The sequence below is a fragment of the Myotis yumanensis genome, unplaced genomic scaffold (genome assembly GCF_028538775.1).
Source record: "Myotis yumanensis isolate MYYU_CA2020_CCGP unplaced genomic scaffold, mMyoYum1.0.hap1 SCAF_11, whole genome shotgun sequence".
In the NCBI taxonomy this organism is placed as follows: Eukaryota; Metazoa; Chordata; class Mammalia; order Chiroptera; family Vespertilionidae; genus Myotis; species Myotis yumanensis.
This window is the reverse complement of record NW_027223762.1, coordinates 1,752,188-1,771,942: the sequence shown is the minus strand read 5'-3', so window position 1 is coordinate 1,771,942 and position 19,755 is coordinate 1,752,188. Positions and strand designations below refer to the sequence as shown.

Below are 19,755 nucleotides of genomic sequence, written 5' to 3'. Positions count from 1 at the left end.
AAGGTCCCTGCTCCTGATCACAGAGTCCGGGGAAGGTCCGTGACCGTGTGTGTGACGCCGTGTGAAGCGGGCGGACACGGACGGGAAACCAGTCCCGGCAGCCGCTGCTCTTGGGACAGGCCCGCGGTGGACGTGGAAGGAATGGGGGTTGGAATGAGTGTCCGCTCCCTGCAGGCCAGTCTGCTGCTCGGACCCTTCGTACTCACTGTCAGTTGCCACGGCCAACACGGCACAAAGCTGTGATGTGTTGTGGGCAGCGTGACTGCACTCAAGACGGAGGCTAGCCCGCGTCTAGCCGAGCCCCGGAGCCTCAGAGCCAAACCTCAGACCCTCAGAGAGCCCAGCCTGGCCCCGCAGAGCCCAGCCCGAACGCCCAAGCCCAGTCCCGAAGGGCAGAGCCAGCCTCAAAGGTGGAGCGAGCCCTATGGGCCTAGCCTGGCACCAGATCCGTGGCCTTTCGTTTCGGTCACAGGGTTTTATAGTTTTCAGTACAGAGTTTTTACATATTTTTGTTTGTTTAATCCCATCCTGAATGCATTTGGCAATTCTTGATGGTAACTAGGCTCTTTGGGATGTTGGCTTGCACGGCCCCCGTGGGGGAGGCAAACACAGCTCACAGGACTTTACTGGGGGTGTGGGGGGTTAGGTGGACACACACGTCCAGAACACTCCCTCCTTGGCACGACCCCCAAGCCATCCCCAGCCTGGGAGGGAGACACTGTGAGGGAGGGCGAAGGGGACGGTGCAGCCAGTGGGCGGCCCCGCCCCCCGCCCAGGCCACCTCCCTCAGGCCCCGCCTGTCTCCATCCTCAGGGTGGGGCGCTCTCCCCACCGGCCGTCTCCACAATCCATCGCCCGATTCCGATCTCTCGGGGATCCCTCACCGTGTCTGGTCCCCTAAGGCTGCCACTGGCTTTTGAGTGAATGACAGAGTCACTTGATGACTTACAAACTGTATTTTCTATCTGTTGTCAGGTTTTGTGCAGGGGGGGCGACCTGCCACATGTGCAGCCTGCGACCTTGAAGTCCAAGGCAGCGGTATGTATTCTTTTAAAAAAGAAACTTATTTATATAAGACTAGACTGAATATTACGTGGAAGAGTTGACTATACGCTAATATTTATTCATTTTCTTCCCAAACTAGAAAGGCGAGAATCGGGCTGAGAGAGAAGTGGGAAGGGCATCGGAATGATTAGCCGCACAATGTGAGGAACAGGGCAGGACCGGGCCCGCGCTGGCCCACCAGCGTGGCAAAGCTGGTCCTGCTGCCCAGGGAACAGAAGTACAATGTGGGGCACGGTGGGGGGCGCGGGACAGGACCCCATGCCAGGACCGGACAATGAGCAAAGCAGAAACACTTCTAAAATGTAAGCACCCCAGCTCACCTCTGTAATTGCACGCGCAGAAAAAGGAGATTTAGTCATCCAAAGACCTTGTCTGCATATAGGCATTACCCACGGACACAGACAATGGGGCGGTGAGGGCCTGGAGGAGGCCAATGGGGGAGATAAGGGGACATGTGTAATACTTTCAACAATAAAGACGTATTAAAATATAAAGAGCCCTAGCCAGTGTGGCTCAGTGGATAGAGCATCGGCCTGTGCACTGAAGGGTCCCAGGTTTGAATCCGGTCAGGGCATACGCCAGTGTGGGGCGTGCAGGAGGCAGTCGATCCGTGATTCTCATCATTGATGTTTCTATCTCTCTCTCCCTCTCTCTTCCTCTCTGAAATGAAGGAAGAAAGGAAGGTAGGAATGAGGGAAAGGAGGGAGGGAGGGAGGAATTTAGTTGGTTATACGCTAACAGTAATGGAGCCGGTGGCCTGGGGTTCAGGGCGGTGCTGCCCACGGACAAGCCCAGGGCCGGCGACTCACCCAGCCCGGAGATGTTGATCGCTTTCACGGATTTCTTCATTTTGTAGAGAACCATCCGGTCCACGTCCAGAGCCTGAAACAAGAGGAGAGACTCATCAGCACGGGGTGTGGGCTCCGGTCACGGCTACCGGAGGGCGGCCACGTGAGCGTCACTCCGAGGCCACTGTGGCTGCTTCCTGGACAAATCCCGTGTGGCGTGAGGATCAGGCCGTCCTCAACGCTGACCCCTCCTGGGCCTCGCCCACCTGAAGCATGTGAGCTGCCCCTGCACACACCACCTGCCGGACTCGGTCTCCTGTGAGAACCCGGTCCCCTTGGCCAACTCCACTGCCGACCCTCCGTTCCCCCTGGGCTGGGCCGGGCCTGGGCTCGGGCAACGTCGCGGGCAGGTGCACGGCGGGAGTGCGGTGAGGCGGACTGCCGCCACCCCACCCAGGACGCCACCTTGGACAGCGCCCCCTCCCCAGCCAGAGGCAGCCGGGCAGCAGGAGGCAGGAAAGGCCCAAACATACCCTTGTTTGTTGGCTTGGAAGCGTGGTCCCCATCCCTGCCAGGCCTCAGACTCCTCTCCAGAAAGCAGGGGGGGGGGGGGGGGGGGGAGTAGCGGGGGGACAAGACCTACTTTGCAAGGGCGACTGATGAAATAGACACACTCGTGTATTTCACATTCAGCAAACCTTTGCCCACCAGCCGGCAGCGGCTGTGCACTCAGCGTGCCCTGCGCGGAGGTGTGCACACGCGACGTGCTCAGTGACGCGGCTCGGAGGTTTAGCTCAGCTCCGCGTCCACGAAGGAGACGGGAGAGGCTCCTTCCCACCCAGGGAACCCACAGGAGGCCAGCAGGTCACTCTGAGCTGTGTCGGGAGGGGGGCCGCAGGGTCTGTGGGATAGGGACACTGACCACAGGGCTCCTGCACGGACGAAGTGACGGCCTCAGGGCAGAGCCTGGCCGTCTCGGGGCTCGGCACTCGCTAACATACTGATTTCTCATCCTGAGTTTTGACCATAAAATGCTGCATCTCTCGCCTGTAATAGAGCGCCCGCCGCAGACACGCTCTGGGCTCCAGTCCCCCGGGTCACCTCCCGAACCCACACTCAGCAGCATCATAAGTCCTGGTTCTAACACAACGACTTTATATATATTGATTGATTGATTGATTGATTTCAGAGAGGAAGGGAGAGGGAGAGAGAGAAACATCAATGCGAGAGACTCATGGGCCAGCTGCCTCCTGCACGTCCCACACTGGGGGTGGAGCCCACAACCCAGGCCTATGCCCTGACCGGGAATCGAACCTGACCTCCTGGTTCACAGGTCGACACTCAACCAGAGCCCTAAACAGGCCGAAGGTGACCTTGCATCTGTTCAGGTGCATGTACAGCTGAGAAGAAACAGGAGAGAAGCCCAAATGCCCGACCGGGGACAACCCCGCCGACGACAGGGCCCCGACGGGCTGAACTCTGACGACAGCGAGGAGGTTCCACTCGCGAGAACGGCGGATGGACGGAGGGAGAACAGGCCGTGACTGTGAAGGGTGCCGTGTTGTCAGGAGCCTCCGGGCTCAGAGTCTGAGGCCCCCAGTGCCACCGCCCACCCTGACCCAGGCCCTGCACACAGAAGCAGATGACAGGGAACGGCGGCTCCTGAAGTTGCCCGCCCTGGCGTTGGGGGGCGGGGAGGGGAGCTTCTGGGGGGTCTGGGGGGGCTGACAATGGGGTGAACGCACCAGCAGCACAGAAGGCCCCCCAGTGCCCGCCCTGGCGTTGGGGGGCGGGGAGGGGAGCTTCTGGGGGGTCTGGGGGGGCCCACAATGGGGTGAACGCACCAGCACAGAAGGCCCCCCAGTGCCCGCCCTGGCGTTGGGGGGCGGGGAGGGGAGCTTCTGGGGGGTCTGGGGGGGCCCACAATGGGGTGAACGCACCAGCAGCACAGAAGGCCCCCCAGTGCCCGCCCTGGTGTTGGGGGGCGGGGAGGGGAGCTTCTGGGGGGTCTGGGGGGGCCCACAATGGGGTGAACGCACCAGCACAGAAGGCCCCCCAGTGCCTGCCCTGGTGCCCTCTTCCCGGGGGAGACACAGGACAGGGCGCCTGCCTGGGTCCCCAGACGCCTCCTGGCTCCGCCCCGGGACCAAGTGAGGAGCTCAGATGCAAGCCTGGAGGCGCCATCTCGGGGGAATCCTCACAAACAGGGACCTTGTAGCAGAAGGTGTGCCCTCATCACTGTCACGGAAGGAATTGGGAGGAGGAGGGACAGCCCCACGCTGGGCTGGACCCGGAAGCCCTGGGTGGGGGGGGTGGGGGCAGGAGCAGCGGAGGCTGGGAAGGTGACCTTCGGCCGGGAGTGAGGTCAGCCTCCCGCGGTCCCAGGCCCAGAAGACAATGGGGGAGAAGCAGGCGCTTTCCCCAGGGAACAGGATCGAGCCACGCGAATCCATCTCGTGACGCACACAGGGGAGAGGAGACGTGAGAGCAGCTCCCTCTCTCTCTCTCTCTTCCTTTCTTCCTTTTTAAATATATTTTTATTGATTTCAGAGAGAGGAAGGGAGAGACAGAGAGAGGCTCACCCACAGAGCCGCCGGCCATGCTCCTGCCTTCTCCAATGGAGTGCGGGTGTGATCTCGCCTCGACACTCGAAGGCTGCCTCGCTTGTGACGCCCTGGAGGGTCAGCGTGGGACACAGAGCCCTGGCCACCACGCGGAGCCCGCTCTGCCGGCTTCTGTCCCCTCAGCCGCCAGCCACCCTTCCTTCCCATCGGCCCCCACTTGACCGAGAGGCCTGGACTCCAGGGCCGCCGAGCGAGCGTCTCTGACCTCGGCTCCTGGAGGGGGTCCAGGCGGCGAGTGGCTGAAATTCCGACCTCGGATAAGTGGGCACGATTATGCCTAAGAGCCGGGACACGTCGCCCAGAGGCTATCAGAGGTTATCAGAGTGTGGGGAGGGAGCAGGGACTGGGGCCAAACAGGGACAGTGCCCCGGATCCGAGACTTGAGCACAAGTGGAGAGGAAGGAGGAGACGAGACGGCGACAGGAACTGGGAGCGTGTGCAGGAGTAACGGGGGCGGCTCCCACCCACTGACCAGCCACCCTGCCTGGTCCTGGCCCTGGCCCGGGGCCCTCTGAACACAGTTTCCTTGACGTGGGGCCAGTATCCTCCCCACATTTCAGATGAGGATGCTGAGACCTGAGGGCGCTTGGGAGACGGGAGACACGAGCCAGGAAGCAGCACGGGTGGGGCTCGAACCCTGGAACACCAGGCGCCAGTGCCCATCCATGTTCCTCCCACCCAGCCTCACGGCCTCAGACACCTTGTAACAGGCGCACCAGCAAGTCCACAGATGCACTCAGAGCAAAAGCAAGGTCCGCCCGGCCCGCGTGGCTCAGGGGCTGAGCATCAACCCATGGACCAGGGGGTCACAGTTCGATTTCCGGTCAGGGCACATGCCTGGGTTGCGGGCTCGATCCCCAGTGTGGGCCGTGCAGGAGGCAGCCGATCGATGATTCTCTCTCATCATTGAGGTTTCTCTCTCTCCCTCTCCTTCTCCCCTCCTTTCTGAAATCAATAAAAATATATTTAAAAACAAAAACCAGGTCCAAGGCCAATGTCCTGTTGGGCAGGCGAGCAGCTGGCACTGACCACCTGGTGCCGGTGGGGCCCGAGCTCGGGGAGACTCCCAGGGCCCCCGGGGATCTGGAACCGCCCCCAGACGGCATCCCCGTGGCAACGGGCAAGTCAGCCTCTTTAATGAGGAGCAGAGAGTTCACCCTCATCGAGGTTTCCAGCTGCTCCCTCCGCAATGCCAAGTCCAGGCAGCCGGCACCCTGGAAGCTCACGGGCAGGCCAGCTGCTGCCAGGCAGCCCCGTCCCCGACAACCAGGCGTCGCCCGCCTTCCCCACCAGGCGCTCGGCGTGGGCAGATCCGGGCTCCGTGTGCTCACCGTCAGGCCGAGCGCCTGGAATCTCTATTTTAAAAAATATACTTTTACTGATTTCAGAGAGGAAGGGAGAGGGAGAGAGAGAGATGGAGACATCAATGATGAGAGAGAATCATCGACCGGCTGCCTCCTACTGGGGATCGAGCCCATAACCTGGGCATGTGCCCTGCCCGGGAAATGAACCGTGACCTCCTAATTCATAGGTCGACGCTCAACCCCTGAGCCACGCCGGCCGGACTGGAATCTCTGTTAATAACAACAGCGTGAATATACACCCTGTTATTATTCATACTGGATCCTGCACCTGCTGCCAACTGTAGGCGTCACTGACCAGGCAGCATCGCACTGGCTCCTCCTGACCCTCCTGAGAGCAGGAGGCAGAGCAACCGGGGCCAGGCTACCAGCAGCCGGTCGCAGGTCACACCCGGTCACAGCCCACAGGCGGCCCAGGCTGTGCCGTTCAGCCGGCAGGTGCGCTGAGTGCTGGCTGCGTGCCTGTGACGCGCGTGCCCACCTGCCACGTGCCCAGCAGCAGCGTGTTCCTATGGGAAGCACCGAGCCCATGCCGGTCTCCCCCGAGGCCGACAAAGGACCCCCTCACACTTCCCCTTCCTCTCACCACACACCCGATGACACATACATAACCCATTAAATCCATCTCCCACGCCCGGCCAGCCTGGCTCAGGGGTTGAGTGTCAACCTATGAACCAGGAGGTCAGGGTTCCATTCCCGGTCAGGGCACAGGCCCGGGTTATGGGCTCGACCGCCAGTGTGGGGCGTGCAGGAGGCAGCTGATCCATGATTCTCTCTCATCATTGATGTTTCTCTCTCTCTCCCTCTCCCTTCCTCTCTGAAATCAATAAAAAATATATGTATTTTTAAAATCCACCTCCTGCTCGATCCATAAGCACTAAGGGGTGCCCGGCCGAGTGTTTGGGGCACAGTCATGAAGCATCGTCCACCCTGTGGCACCGCCTGGGGGACCCTGTTAGTGCTTCTGTCCTCGAACCACGCACACGTCGGAGGCCCCGAGGCAGAAGAGCCGCCCCCTGCCGCCAGGGGAACTGCGAGGAGCCGGAGGAGCTGGAGCCACAGCCCGTCCTGAGAAGGGCTCTCTGCACCGCCCCCCCTCGGCCCCCAGAAAGCACAGCCTTGACTGCAGGGTTTCACACCCTCCCTGCCTGTGTAGATCAACGCTCACTTGCTCCTCCTCCAAAATCAAGCATCTGCGCTTACCCCTAGCGTAACCCAGGCTCGTTAAAGGGCTCTGCATGTGAAGACCTGTACTGACGAATTTATACAAAAGAAATGTGTCCAGCCCTCGCCGGTGTGGTTCAGTGGCTCGAGCACCGGCCTTTGGAATGAAGGGTCCCGGGTTCAGTTCTGGTCAAGGGCACGCGCCTCGGTTGCAGGCTCAACCCACATGAACATTTCTCTCTCCCTGTCTCTCTCCGTCCCTTTCCCCCAAAAAACAATGGAAAAATATTCTCGGGCGAGGATCAACCACAACAAAACAGGAAGCGGAAGAAATGCTCCCACCATTTCCCAAAAGGAAGCTTCAGAGCCACGCGTCATATAACGAACCCACACGCACCACCTTCTCGTTTGGGGGAACGAACTTTGCTGGCTCTTTCTGCCACACGGCTTCCTGGAGGTCCGGCGTGAGAAAGCCTGAGGAAGAGGAGTCAGCGTGTGATCCTCGGACACAGCGATCCGTGACAGGTGCCTCCTGCCCGAACGAGTCCAGGTCCAAACGAAACCGCGCCGCCTCTCCAAGCGGAAACGCTGCCTCCTCTCCCGCCCCTACTTGCCTGCACCATGCGGCCAGTCTAGCTTTCCTTTTCTCAGCGAACTAGATCTCGAAAGCACTTTAATTAAATTCATCGACAGCTACTCAGCAGATGCTTTTAAACAAAACATTTAACAGTTCCTTCTCTGGGTCAGTCACATTTTCCATCCGAGTCCACGTACCAGCTGTGATCATAGTCTGCGAGCAACAATGCGCTTCGTAAAAAAATGCTCGAGAGCAACAATGCGCATCGTAAAGAACTGCTCGAGGCTTTGCTCAGGCTGGAAGTTCCTGTTCCTACACACCGACCTGCTCGCCTTTGTTCACCCTCCGCCTTCTCTCCATCAGCACCCAGCGGCGTCCGTCATTCAGCGGAGGCTAAAATAAAGGGAGCAGAGGAGGCTGCTCAGGCAACTCCGGAGCAAAATGTGTTTCTATGTCACTGGGCCTCCTCAGCTACATACACTCCACACACGCCGCACACGCCACACACACGCCGGAGCTGATGTTCGCCACGTCTCACACCTGATGGTCTGAACACGGGTACGTCTCACCTGACAGTCATCACAGACTCAAAAGCTGCATCCGCGCCCGGCTGGTGCGACTCAATGGTTGAGAGTCGACCTATGAACCAGGAGGTCGCGGTTCGATTCCTGGTCAGGGCACAAGCTGGGGTTTTGGGCTCCATCCCCAGTGGGGGGCGTGCAGGAGGCAGCCATGATTCTCTCTCATTGTGGATGTTTCTATCTCTCTCTCTCTCTCAGATCAATAAAAACATATATATTTTTTTAAAAAGCTGCGTCTCCAACATCATGCTGCTCCAGAGGGGGCAGTTCTCATCCGTAAAGGAAGGAAGAAAAGAAGGAAAAGCTAGCCGGCCGGTGTAGCTCAGCTGGGTGAGTGCTGACCTCAACCAATTGAGGTCACAGTTCTATTCCCCGTCAGGGCACGTGCCGGGTTGTGGGCTCCATCCCCAGTGGGGGGCGTGCAGGAGGCAGCCAGTCCATGATTCTCTCTCATTGTGGATGTTTCTATCTCTCTCCCTCTCCCTCTCCCTTCCTCTCTCTCTCTCAAAAAAAAAAAAAAAAAAAATCAATAAAAACATTAACTTAAAAAAAAAAAAGTTGGAGCTGAAAAGAAAGAGAGAAGAGGAATAAAATGGGGACCAGTGGTGGAGCCTCTCCCGGCCTCTATGCGGGTTTCCGAGGAGCCGCAGGCCGTGGATCCCCTCCTGCCGACAGCAATCCCGCCCCCAGCTCTTCTCCCCAAAGGCTCCAGAAAGAAGCCACACTCATCTGACCCAGGATCCAGCCCAAGATGCTCATTCCGGGTGAGGCCCAGGACTGAGGCTGCTCAGCGCTGACCGTCCCCGGGGCAGCACCTGACCCCCGGGGTGCGTCCGTCCGACCAGAAGAAAGGGTGGGCGGAAGCAGACGGCCCGGCTGCCGGGCGGCCTCCGTGCATTTGCTCAGCAAACATTACTCAGCACGGCGATGTGGGCCTCCGGGCTCGGCGCCAGACAGCCTCAGCCAGAGACGGAACCTGCCCGCCCCACCGCGCGGCCTGGGCCAGATCAGATCCTATCTGCAAACCACCAGGGCATGCTCCGGGGATGGGGGCCAAGGCCACACCCATCAGCTACGGTCTGGCCGGGAAAATAAAGCTTCATTCCAGCACAGCACCCACCACTGGCCTCACTTCCGAGACCAGAAACACACACACACACACACACACACACACACACCGAGCAGCTGTGAAATATACATCGCACCCTCACCTCCTTTTTCCCAGGAAGAAACAGGGCTGAGAGCCCAGCTGGCGTGGCTCAGTGGTTGAGCGTCCACCTATGAACCAGGAAGTCAGGGTTCGATTCCCAGTCAGGGCACACACCCGGGTTGCGGGCTCCATCCCCAGTGTGGGTTGTGCAGGAGGCAGCCGATCCATGATTCTCTCTCATTATTGATGTTTATCTCTCTCTCCCTTTCTCTCTGAAATCAATAAAAAGATATAAAAAATTAAAATAAAATAAAAAGAAACAGGGCTAAGAAAGGTTCAACAACTTGCCCAGAAACACAGAGATACCGAATAGTGAGGTCAGGTTTGAAATTCACGTGTGTCTGTCCAGTAACAAGATCCGCAGCCTGTCTCAGATGCTCCCCTAAACCCTTAGTCGGCAAACTGCGGCTCGCGAGCCACAAGCGGCTCTTTGGCCCCTTGAGTGTGGCTCTTCCTAAGCCTTAGGAGTACCCTAATTAAGTTAATAACAATGTACCTACCTATATAGTTTAAGTTTAAAAAATTTGGCTCTCAAAAGAAATTTCAATCGTTGTATTGTTGACATTTGGCTCTGTTGACTAATGAGTTTGCCGACCACTGCCCTGGACATTCAACGTATTAGGGCCCTAATGCATGCCACCGGGAGCCCTCTCTGCCACCGGCCCTCAGCCTCTCTTTTGCCTGATGAATTCATCCGCTGAGATCAAAATGCCACTCCTGCTTTGCTCCTCCCTTTCCCCGACTTGGCGGAGCGTCTGGCATGAAGCAGGTGCTTCCTAACTGCAGGCTGAGCTGGAAAGACACAGGGTCCACCGTGGGAAAAGGACGGTCCTTTGTTTGCCGAGGCAGGAGCAATCCCTTAATCCGATTCCGGGTGCGTGTGCGTGTGTGTGCCGGCCCTCAGGCCACTGTGTGCGGGGAACTCAGCCACGCCGCCCGCCGCTCAGCCAGCACAGCGGCCACGGGGCCACGGCTCACCAGAAAACCTTCCCCGGACACTGCTCAGCAAGTGGAGATGTGATGTTTTCCATCACAGCAGTTCAAGCGGAACCTGTGACGTCATTGCTTGACATTAGAAAACACCTTTGTGGCCCTCACCGGTTTGGCTCAGTGGATAGAGCGTCGGCCTCCGGACTCAAGGGTCCCAGGTTCGATTCTGGTCAAGGGCATGTACCTTGGTTGCGGGCACATCCCCAGTGGGGAGTTTGCAGGAGGCGGCTGATCGATGTTTCTAACTCTCTATCCCTCTCCCTTCCTCTCTGTAAAAAATCAATAAAATATATTTAAAAAAATAAAACCACCTTCGTGGACACAGGCTGCACTGAGAAACAAGACTGCGGTCTCAACAGGTAGACGTGGGAGCGAACGCTGTTGGGCTTGGGCGTGCACTGCTGTGCTCGTCCTGAGAGAGGGGGCTGGGAAGACGCACAATGAACATCCCGTCTGCGTGGTTCTAGGGAACTGTCCCGTGTTTCATCCCCGCTGCATCCCTTCACGTACACCCGCCCCGGAGGTGGCAGCAGAGGGAAAGGCCTCCCCGTGGGAACGGAAGCCCCAGACTCACACGGAACCCTGCTCTCACCGGCGTGCGGCCCGGGTGGTGACGTCAACCCACCCGTATCTTCTGTAGGACACGAGGGCGCTGCCTACGGCGACGTTGCTGCCAGCTCGATGGGCTGGAAGGGCTGCCATGTAATGGTGCTCCGTTAATGGCGGGGGACGTGGAATTCCCTTCCCTTCCCTTCCCTTCCCAGGAGGACCCCCGCGTCCTCATTGGTAAAGTGAAGGGAATGTGCCTACACTGCTGGGCTGTTAGAGACCTAAGAGGTCGTACTGGGCTCGTGTCTGGCGTGTACTAGAGGCCGCAGGGTTTGCTGGCCCCGTCCCCCGCACACGTGCCGTCACGCTACTCAAAATACACTGAAATGCCGGCCGGTGTGGCTCAGGGGTGGCGTGTTGACCTGTGAACCAGGAGGTCGTGGTTCAATTCCCGTCGAGGGCACACGCCCAGGTAGTGGGCTTGATCCCCAGTAGGGGGCGTGCAGGAGGCAGCAAATCAAGGGTTCTCTCTCATCACTGGTGTTTCTATCTCTTTCTCCCTCTTCCTTCCTCTCTGAAATTAATAAAAATATATTTTTTAAAAATACAATGAAGTGGCCCAGAGGCCAGCAGGGTTCCATGCACACGGATCAGACGCAGAAGCAACGCTTCACGCCCAGTGACCGCTGTCCGCTCCGCGTGGACGGCAGAACCAGGGCGTGCAGGCGGCGCTCCTCAAACCCCAGCAGAGGGCACGACATCTGTGCGCCCTGCGCACACGGCGCCCACCCCATAGGGTGGTGCAGCATCAGAAACGCAACGTCACTCCCCACGTCAACAGCCCAGAGGAAAGCCACACGGTCGCGTCCATAGATGCGGAAAAGCATCTGACAACATCGAACCGCCCCTGCGTGACGGAAGCGCTCGCAGCCTGGAGCGGGGAGGCATCTGATAAAGGCAGGCACGTCACCTGTGGTGGCCCGGAGGTCAGAGGTCAGAGGTCAGCACCGGCAGGGACGCCCACCTGGCGGCCAAGAGAGCAAGGACAGGAGGGAGAGGCACACGGACCGGACCGGAAGGAAGAAAGCAGCCGCGAGTCACAGATGACAGGACCATCTACGTAGAAATCACTAAGGAATTTACCCCAAAAAAAGCTACCAGCCGCCCGAGTGAGTTTCCAGCAGGAGGGGGCTGGGGAGGGGGTTGGGGAGGGGACTGGCGAGGGGGCCGGGGAGGACGCTGGGGAGGGGGCCGGGGAGGGGGCTGGGGAGGGGGCTGGGTGGGTGGCGGCAATGCCTCATATCTCGATCACCAGCTCATCGAACTGCATTCTTTACGTCCGACTTGTCAGATGTCACTTACACCGCGAGAGAGAAGAACAGGAAACAGGGCTGGACCGCAGGGCTCACAGCGCAGCCCCTCCCCCCACGCTCACACACACACACTCGCGTGCTCACACACGCACACACACGCACACACACATGCTTACATACATGCTCACACACACATGCTTACATACATGCTCACTCACACACACGCTCTCACACACACACACACACACACACTCTCACACACACGCTCACACAGCGCTGTCCTTGGACCTGAAACACGTCAAGCCCTGCGGTCCCCATCTCGGGGAATCTCTGACTCGACCCTCAGAAGAGCCCCGAGGGAGGCCTCTCGGTGACACGGGGACCGGAGCACCTCTTCCGGAGTCGGACGGAGCGAGCGGGACTCGGGCTGCGGCCCCCGAGGCTGCACACAGCGGACACGGTGACAGACCCCGAGGGTCGGCACTGAGGCTCCCGGCTCCCCCGTCTAGCCGCTGGGGCTCCAGGTGGGGACACGGGCTCCAGGCGGAGGGAGGGACTTGGCCGAGACACCGAGGTTCCTCCCGGAGACCAGAGAGGGGTCGTTAGGCACAGAGCACACGGCGGCACCGCGGGACCTGAGCTTGTCTCTTCCGTGCAGTTACGCGGGGATCTGTGTGCAAGATCGCGGCAGCCCCCGGGGCGCAGACCTGGTGAGCACCGCCCGGACCAGGCTCCTCACGGCACCCGCAGGCCCCGCCCAGCTGGGGGGAGGAGGGAAGCCACAGGGAGCACACGAGAGCGAGCTGCACTCGGCCCACAGAACCACAGCCACGGAACCACACGGCAGACAGCGCTGCTCGCCCCTAACTTCCTCCTCCTCTTCTTTTTTTATTGAGGTCAGAGAGGAAGGGAGAGGGAGAGAGAAACATCAATGATGAGAGAGAACCATGCACGCCCCACACGGGATCAAGCCTGCAAACCAGGCAAGTGCCCTTGGCCAGCATCGAACCCGGGACCCTTCAGTCTGCAGGCCGATGCTCTATCCACTGAGCCACACTGGCTAGTCGCCCGTAACTTCTTTACCTGACCGTTCATATTGGAATAAATACACTTTCAAACTCTACCTGTGCGGGGAGCGACCTGTCTACTGGTTTTCCTCGAGACAGCCACTCCCCACGCAGGCAGGCAGCACAGTGAGCCTACTGTGTGCAGTGCGCTTTCCTAGGTCAGACCTGACCGTCCGTCCTGGTGGCTTGGAGCCCAGCCTCCCCTCGCACAGCAGACGGACCCAGTGACGCTGCCTTCCCCCCAGAAGGGACGCAGGGGCCGCCGCTCCTGCCTCACGCGCGAGGCCCCAGGAAGGCCCAGGCCAGCTCACGACAAAGCTGAGACGCCTCCATCTTCACCCGTCAAAGCAAAGTCAGAGCAGCCTCAGCCAGCGAGCGCGGACCAGGTTCCCTGCCCTCCTTCCTTCCACCCCACCCACCAGCCAGTCCCACCCCTTCCTCAGCCCCAGCCAGGCATGGAGCGGCTCCCTCCGCCTGCCTCTGCCAGCCGGTCCTCCCCCCACTCCCACCCCTGCCCTGGCCACACCCCTCATACACCTGCCCAGGCCCTGACCTCAGGCCTGTGTCTGAGCCCTGCACCGCCTCGCCTCTCCGGGGTCTGCCTGTCTGCCCTCCCGGCCTCCACTCCAGGCCTCTGAGGCTTCCGCCCCATCCCGTCCTGTGCCCTCAGAGCCCCAAGCCCCCCACAGGCGAGAGCAGTCTCCGCTCCTCGGGAGGCAGCACGCCCATTAGGAAATGACCCAAAAGTCACCCACCTCAGGAAACAAACCTGCACCCAACGCAGGAAGGAGAAAGGAAGAGAATCAAGAAGAAAAGCATGTGACCTGTGCTGGACACGAGCTGCAGTGCTCCCTTCTGAAGCAGGGCACCGTTTCCCAAAGCAGAAGGCTTTGTGGTGTGTGTTTTATACACACGCCCACTAAACACACACACACCCGCTACACACACACACACCCACTACACACACAAACCACTACACACCATCTACACATACACACCCACCTACGCATATACACACACCATCACACCACCACCACACACACCACTGCACACATTCCTACACATACACACCACTACACACACACACACCCACTACACACACACACACACCTATGCATATACACACACCATCACACAATCACCACACACACCACTGCACACATTCCTACACATACACACCACTACACACACAACACACCCACTACACACACACACACCCGCTACACACACAAACCACTACACACCATCTACACATATACACACACCACTACACACACAAACCACAACACACACCCCACTACACATACACACCCACCTACACATACACACCCACTACACACACACACACCTACGCATATACACACACCATCACACCACCACACACACACCACTACACATACACACCATCTACACATACACACCCACCTACACATACACACCCACCACACACACACACCCCAACACACACACCATCTACACATATACACACACCACCACACACATACCACTACACACACACACACACACACCTACGCATATACACACACCATCACACCACCACCACACACACCACTGCACACATTCCTACACATACACACCACTACACACACAACACACCCACTACACACACACACACACACCTACGCATATACACACACCATCACACCACCACACACACCACTACATATACATACACCACTACACAGACACATCCCTACACACACACACCACCACACACACACAACACACACACACAACACACACACCACCTACACATACACCACACACACACACACACACACACACACACACTAATGGGGTAATAGATTGCTTTTACTTTTTTTACAATGTCATCCATCTTTAAATTTCCCTTTAACTCTCGGGTGGAAAGTGTGCACCGTGTGCTCCCGGCTGCTGCTCATAGGACTCCTGCAAGCAGCGCTGCCTGAGCCCCGTGCACTCCCCTCCCCGCCACACACACACACACACACACACACACACACACACACACACGGAGACAGCCAGCTGTTTGGTCAAAAGGCCGCCTAACTCAGTCAGGTTCAAAACCCATGCCCGGCCCGTGTGGCTCAGTAGTTGAGCATTGACCCGGAAGCAAGAGGTCGCCGGTTCAGTTCGATTCCCGGTCAGGGCACACACCCGGGCTGCGGGCTCGATCCCCAGTGGGGTGCGTGCAGGAGGCAGCGGATCCATGATGATGTTTCTCTCTCGTGAATGTTCTATCTCTCTATCCCTCTCCTCCTAAAAACCAATAAAACGAAAACAAAAACAAAACCCAGGCCCCACCTCTGAGCTGATTATCCCCCCAGTCTGTCGCTGCCACAGATCCTGCCGACAGCACAGGAGGGACAGTGCCGTGGGCACGCGCAGGTCCAGGCAGGGCAGCCAAACACCTGGAGAAGCTCAGCTCCAGAAGCCAGACACGGGGGGGGGGGGGGGGGGGGGGGCACCCATTGCTCAACCCCTCCCTCCACACTTCCCCAAACAGGACACGCCCATCAGTGAGTCACAGGAACCAGGGCATTTCTAGAAACCCACTGCAAGGAAGGTGTGGAGAATACGCGTAAGGAAAGAGCAGAGGCCATGCGCAAAGCTCAGCGCCTGCGCAGGGCAGGAGCGCGCTCTGCTGGGCCGGACACCTGGCCCGAGTGGGTGACCAGCCCGCCGCCTCACCCGCCCCTGCTCAGCCGGAGTCCACCCCACGGGCCCTGCACCCCAGCAGACCCATCTTCCTGCACCTCCAGGCCTACCATCGGCTCAAACCCGGGCTTTCTCACTGGAGAGCCCCAGCTTGTGGGCGGGGCCTGCTTCACAGACAGTGAGTCACGCCGCCTGCCCCCCCTCGGGGCTTCCCAGGGCCCGCAGGAAGGACCTCCGTCATCACGTCATCAGTGCCCTCAGCACCCAGCGCCTTGCATTGGTGTCCTCTGTGTGCTCCCAGCCTCCCTCCACTACCCGAGGCAGCAGCTGCCAGGAGCCCCCACCAGGCCACAGGCTCTGGGCTCCATGCTCTACTTCCATCTTCTCACTTAATTGTCACGCCAATCCTGCACCCAGGCAGTATTATCATCAGTTACGGATTCAGGAAGCTCGAGGTTAGAATGCTGAGGGGCAGCGTACAGTGACTCGAGAGCCAGGCTGGCCCAGCTGGTGGGGCTCAGGGGTTGGGCGTCCATCTATGAACCAGGAGGTCACGCTTCGATTCCTGGTCAGGGCACAGGCCTGGGTTGTGGGTTCGATCTCCAGTAGGAGGTGTGCAGGAGGAGCCCATAAGGATTCTCTCTCATCACTGATGTTTCTATCTCTCTCTCCCTTCCTCTCTGAAATCAATACAAAGACATTGGAAAATTAAAAAAAAAAAAAAGAATCAGGCAGGGGCTGACACGCCTGCTTTACCGCTGTGTGGTCCTGGGGACTCCATAAACTGTGTCCCCGCTTCCTCTTCGTTAAACACGGGGCCACACGGCACCTGCCCACGGGGTGTCCAGGACTAAATACATGTAACGGCTGTTGGCACACAGGCCCGGCACGCGGTTACGCACTTGGTAAGTGGTTGTTAAGTAAACAGCTGATCTGCCCAGGGCCACACGGGTGTTAGTGGGTGAGATCGGTGTCTGAGTCCTGCCCTACCCATCGCGGGGGCTGAGGAGGAACCGCCTCCTGGGAGAGGCCCCGTTCTCCTCGTCCTTTTGTGCCTGACGTGCACTGGTCCTGGGCTGCCACACACATTCCAGCAGCGCCAGCCAACGGGGGACAGCCGAGGAATCTATAAAAACCTGTTCCTGAAAGAGATGAGCAACACCAGAGAGGGAGCAGGGCCTGCAAAATCAAACAAACAAACAGCATAAACGCCTCGCCTCTCGCAGAGGTGACTGTCACCTGCGTCTCCATGTTGATCCTGGAGGCCTTAACTGAACAAATAAATAAGTTCCCAGAGGACAGGACACCTGTGAAGCCAGGTGACCGGCAGCTGGGCCCCAGGGCTTCTCAATTCCTCTACTATCTGACAGGCTCTTAAAGCCCCCCACTCCCCAGCCTCCGTTATCACTGTCACAGGGACAGGATGCTATCGCCACAGCAGCCCTGGGGGCCTAACCTCCCCGCCTCTTGGACATAATGAGAGGACAATTAGATGGCAATGAGATGACAGTCTCAAAGCCGGTTCTGAATCTACGAGAAACCCCCTCGGCCCACTGACAAGAAAGCACGGCGCCCAGGTGGGCAGGTTCCCTTCCTATTAAGGAGCCGCTGGAACCGCACAGGTAACCCGGAGCCCTGCCGGGGACGGAGCCGGAACAAGACGGCAGCCGGGCGCACGGGGTCCCCTCCTCAGAGGGCAAGGCCCCGGCACCCCGTCCACCCTCACGGCGGCCTCCTAACCGATCGAGCCCCTCAAACCTCCCTACTTCTTTAAGGGGCAACACTCACTCATTCAACTTGTCAAACAGTATCTTCCGAGATTCAAGTCTCTTTCTATGGCCAGAGAAACAAGGTCTCTATAAACCAGCTGCCAGAGAAACCAAGTTTCCATTAACCAGTCACACCAGCAGACAGAGAAACAGTTTCCATAAACCACTAATACCAGGGGCCGGAGAAAGTGTTCCCATAAACCACCCCACCAGCCCCTGGAAGCTGCAACCTCAGCTGGCCTGCCGGTCCGTGTCATTCATTCAACACGTGCTGCGCGTGCTGTGTGCCGGCCCGTTCTGGGGCGGGGCAGGTGGACTAAAAGCGGCACTCCCTCCCCGGCCCAACGGTGGCAAGTGCGATGCTCACTCCCTCCCCGGCCCAACGGCGGCAAGTGCGATGCTCACTCCCTCCCCGGCCCAACGGTGGCAAGTGCGATGCTCACTCCCTCCCCGGCCCAACGGTGGCAAGTGCGATGCTCAGTGGGGAAGTCTGCAAAGAACGCACAGCACGAGGGCGGGGGGTCGGGTCCACAGAACCAGCATGGGGACACGGAGCACAGGGACACGGAGCGCACACGCTGGGGACACGGAGCGCACACGCTGGGGACACGGAGCGCACACGCTGGGGACATGGAGAGCACACGCTGGGGACATGGAGAGCCCACGCTGGGGACACGGAGGGCACACGCTGGGGACACGGAGAGCACACGCTGGGGACGCCCAGGACTGGGGAACGCCTGGGGCCAGGGGACACCCAGGGCAGGGGGACGCCCAGGGCAGGGGGACACTCAGGGCCGGGGGACACCCAGGACACACGCTGGGGACGCCCAGGACCAGAGACAGCGGGCCCGCTGCTCCAGGGGTGTCCATGAGCCAGAACACGGCCCTCAGACAAGCAGGAGGCGGCAGGAGCAGGCAGGGGTGGGGGTGGGGACAGGTGCTCTTGGGACATAAGCCCGGAAGGCGCCCAGGTGTCCCGTGGGCACTAGGCTGAGCCTGGCTTCCCGGAGGAGGCGGCTTTGTGGTACAAAGAGCACAGTTCACAGCACTCGCTAAGCAGGCGGCAGGCAGGCCTAATTCTTGACCGCAATCCAAGTCGGTATAAAGCCCGGCCCTTCCCCTCATGCCCACGGAGGTGGGACTCGAAATTAGACCGGGCTGCGTGTACGTCCAGAACACGCCCATGGGTAGGGGAGGACTCAGACACCGATCTCACCCACTAACACCCGTGTGGCCCTGGGCAGATCAGCTGTTTACCCGGACCGAGGCCAACCAGTGAAGGGCCAAAGGGAGGCCCCACCTGCCCCCTGCAGGGTGGCCCGTCCTGCCTGGAGGGTGGGAGGGGCAGGACCCGCCAGAGAGCCAGGCCCGCCTGTGCCCACCTTCCCTTCGCTGCTGGCGCCTTCGCTGGCAGAAAGGGAAGCTCTCGCCCAGGCTGCTGCGAGGAGAAAGGGAAGGAAGTGGGCAGGGAAAGTGCCCGGCAGTGACCGCAGTGGCCCCGCCGGTGGCGAGCTCCCGGCGGCGAGCTCCCTCCGGGACCGACCGGGCAGGTCTGCGTGGTCAGGAGGCGGGAGGCTGACGGTCTGACAGGTGACCCAGCCAAGGGCCTCCCTTGTACCCGGCTCCCCGGCCAGTCCCCCCCCTCCGTGCTCTGTGCCCAGACAGCCCGGCCCCCGCCTGGCCTTCCTGGCTGCCTTCCCGCAAAACCCACACAGATCCCCTCCCATCTGATTGAAGGGCGTTTGCAGCGATTAGAAAAGGCAGGCGTTTTCCTGAGAACCTTCCCTCCGGTGGGGAGGCGTCCCTGCCTTCCCCGCCTGCCCCGCTCCCGCTGAGACGGAGGCCGGGATGTCCCCTTGGTCGGGTGGCTCAGGAGACCGGGCACTGCGTGTGGCTTCATGGTTATCCGGAGCCCAGGCCACGGGCGGGAGCTGCTCCCCTCCCCCTCCCCCACCAGGGACAGCCTGGCAATCGGGGATGGGCCTGCCCGCTGGGGAGCTGGCACTGCAGCAGCCGGGTCCAGAGACCTCACGGGCGCT

The 19,755-nt window shown here is 59.6% G+C and overlaps 1 protein-coding gene across 2 annotated transcripts in view; it reads right to left on the bottom strand.

Moving 5' to 3' along the window:
- ASAP2 (ArfGAP with SH3 domain, ankyrin repeat and PH domain 2) overlaps positions 1-19,755 on the bottom strand; it is a 90,911-nt gene that overhangs the window by 55,042 nt on the left and 16,114 nt on the right. For both annotated transcript variants that reach the window (XM_070428652.1, XM_070428653.1), the window contains exon 2: positions 1,875-1,947. In XM_070428652.1, the coding sequence (XP_070284753.1) occupies positions 1,875-1,947 (73 nt within the window). The remainder of the gene's footprint in view (positions 1-1,874; positions 1,948-19,755) is intronic.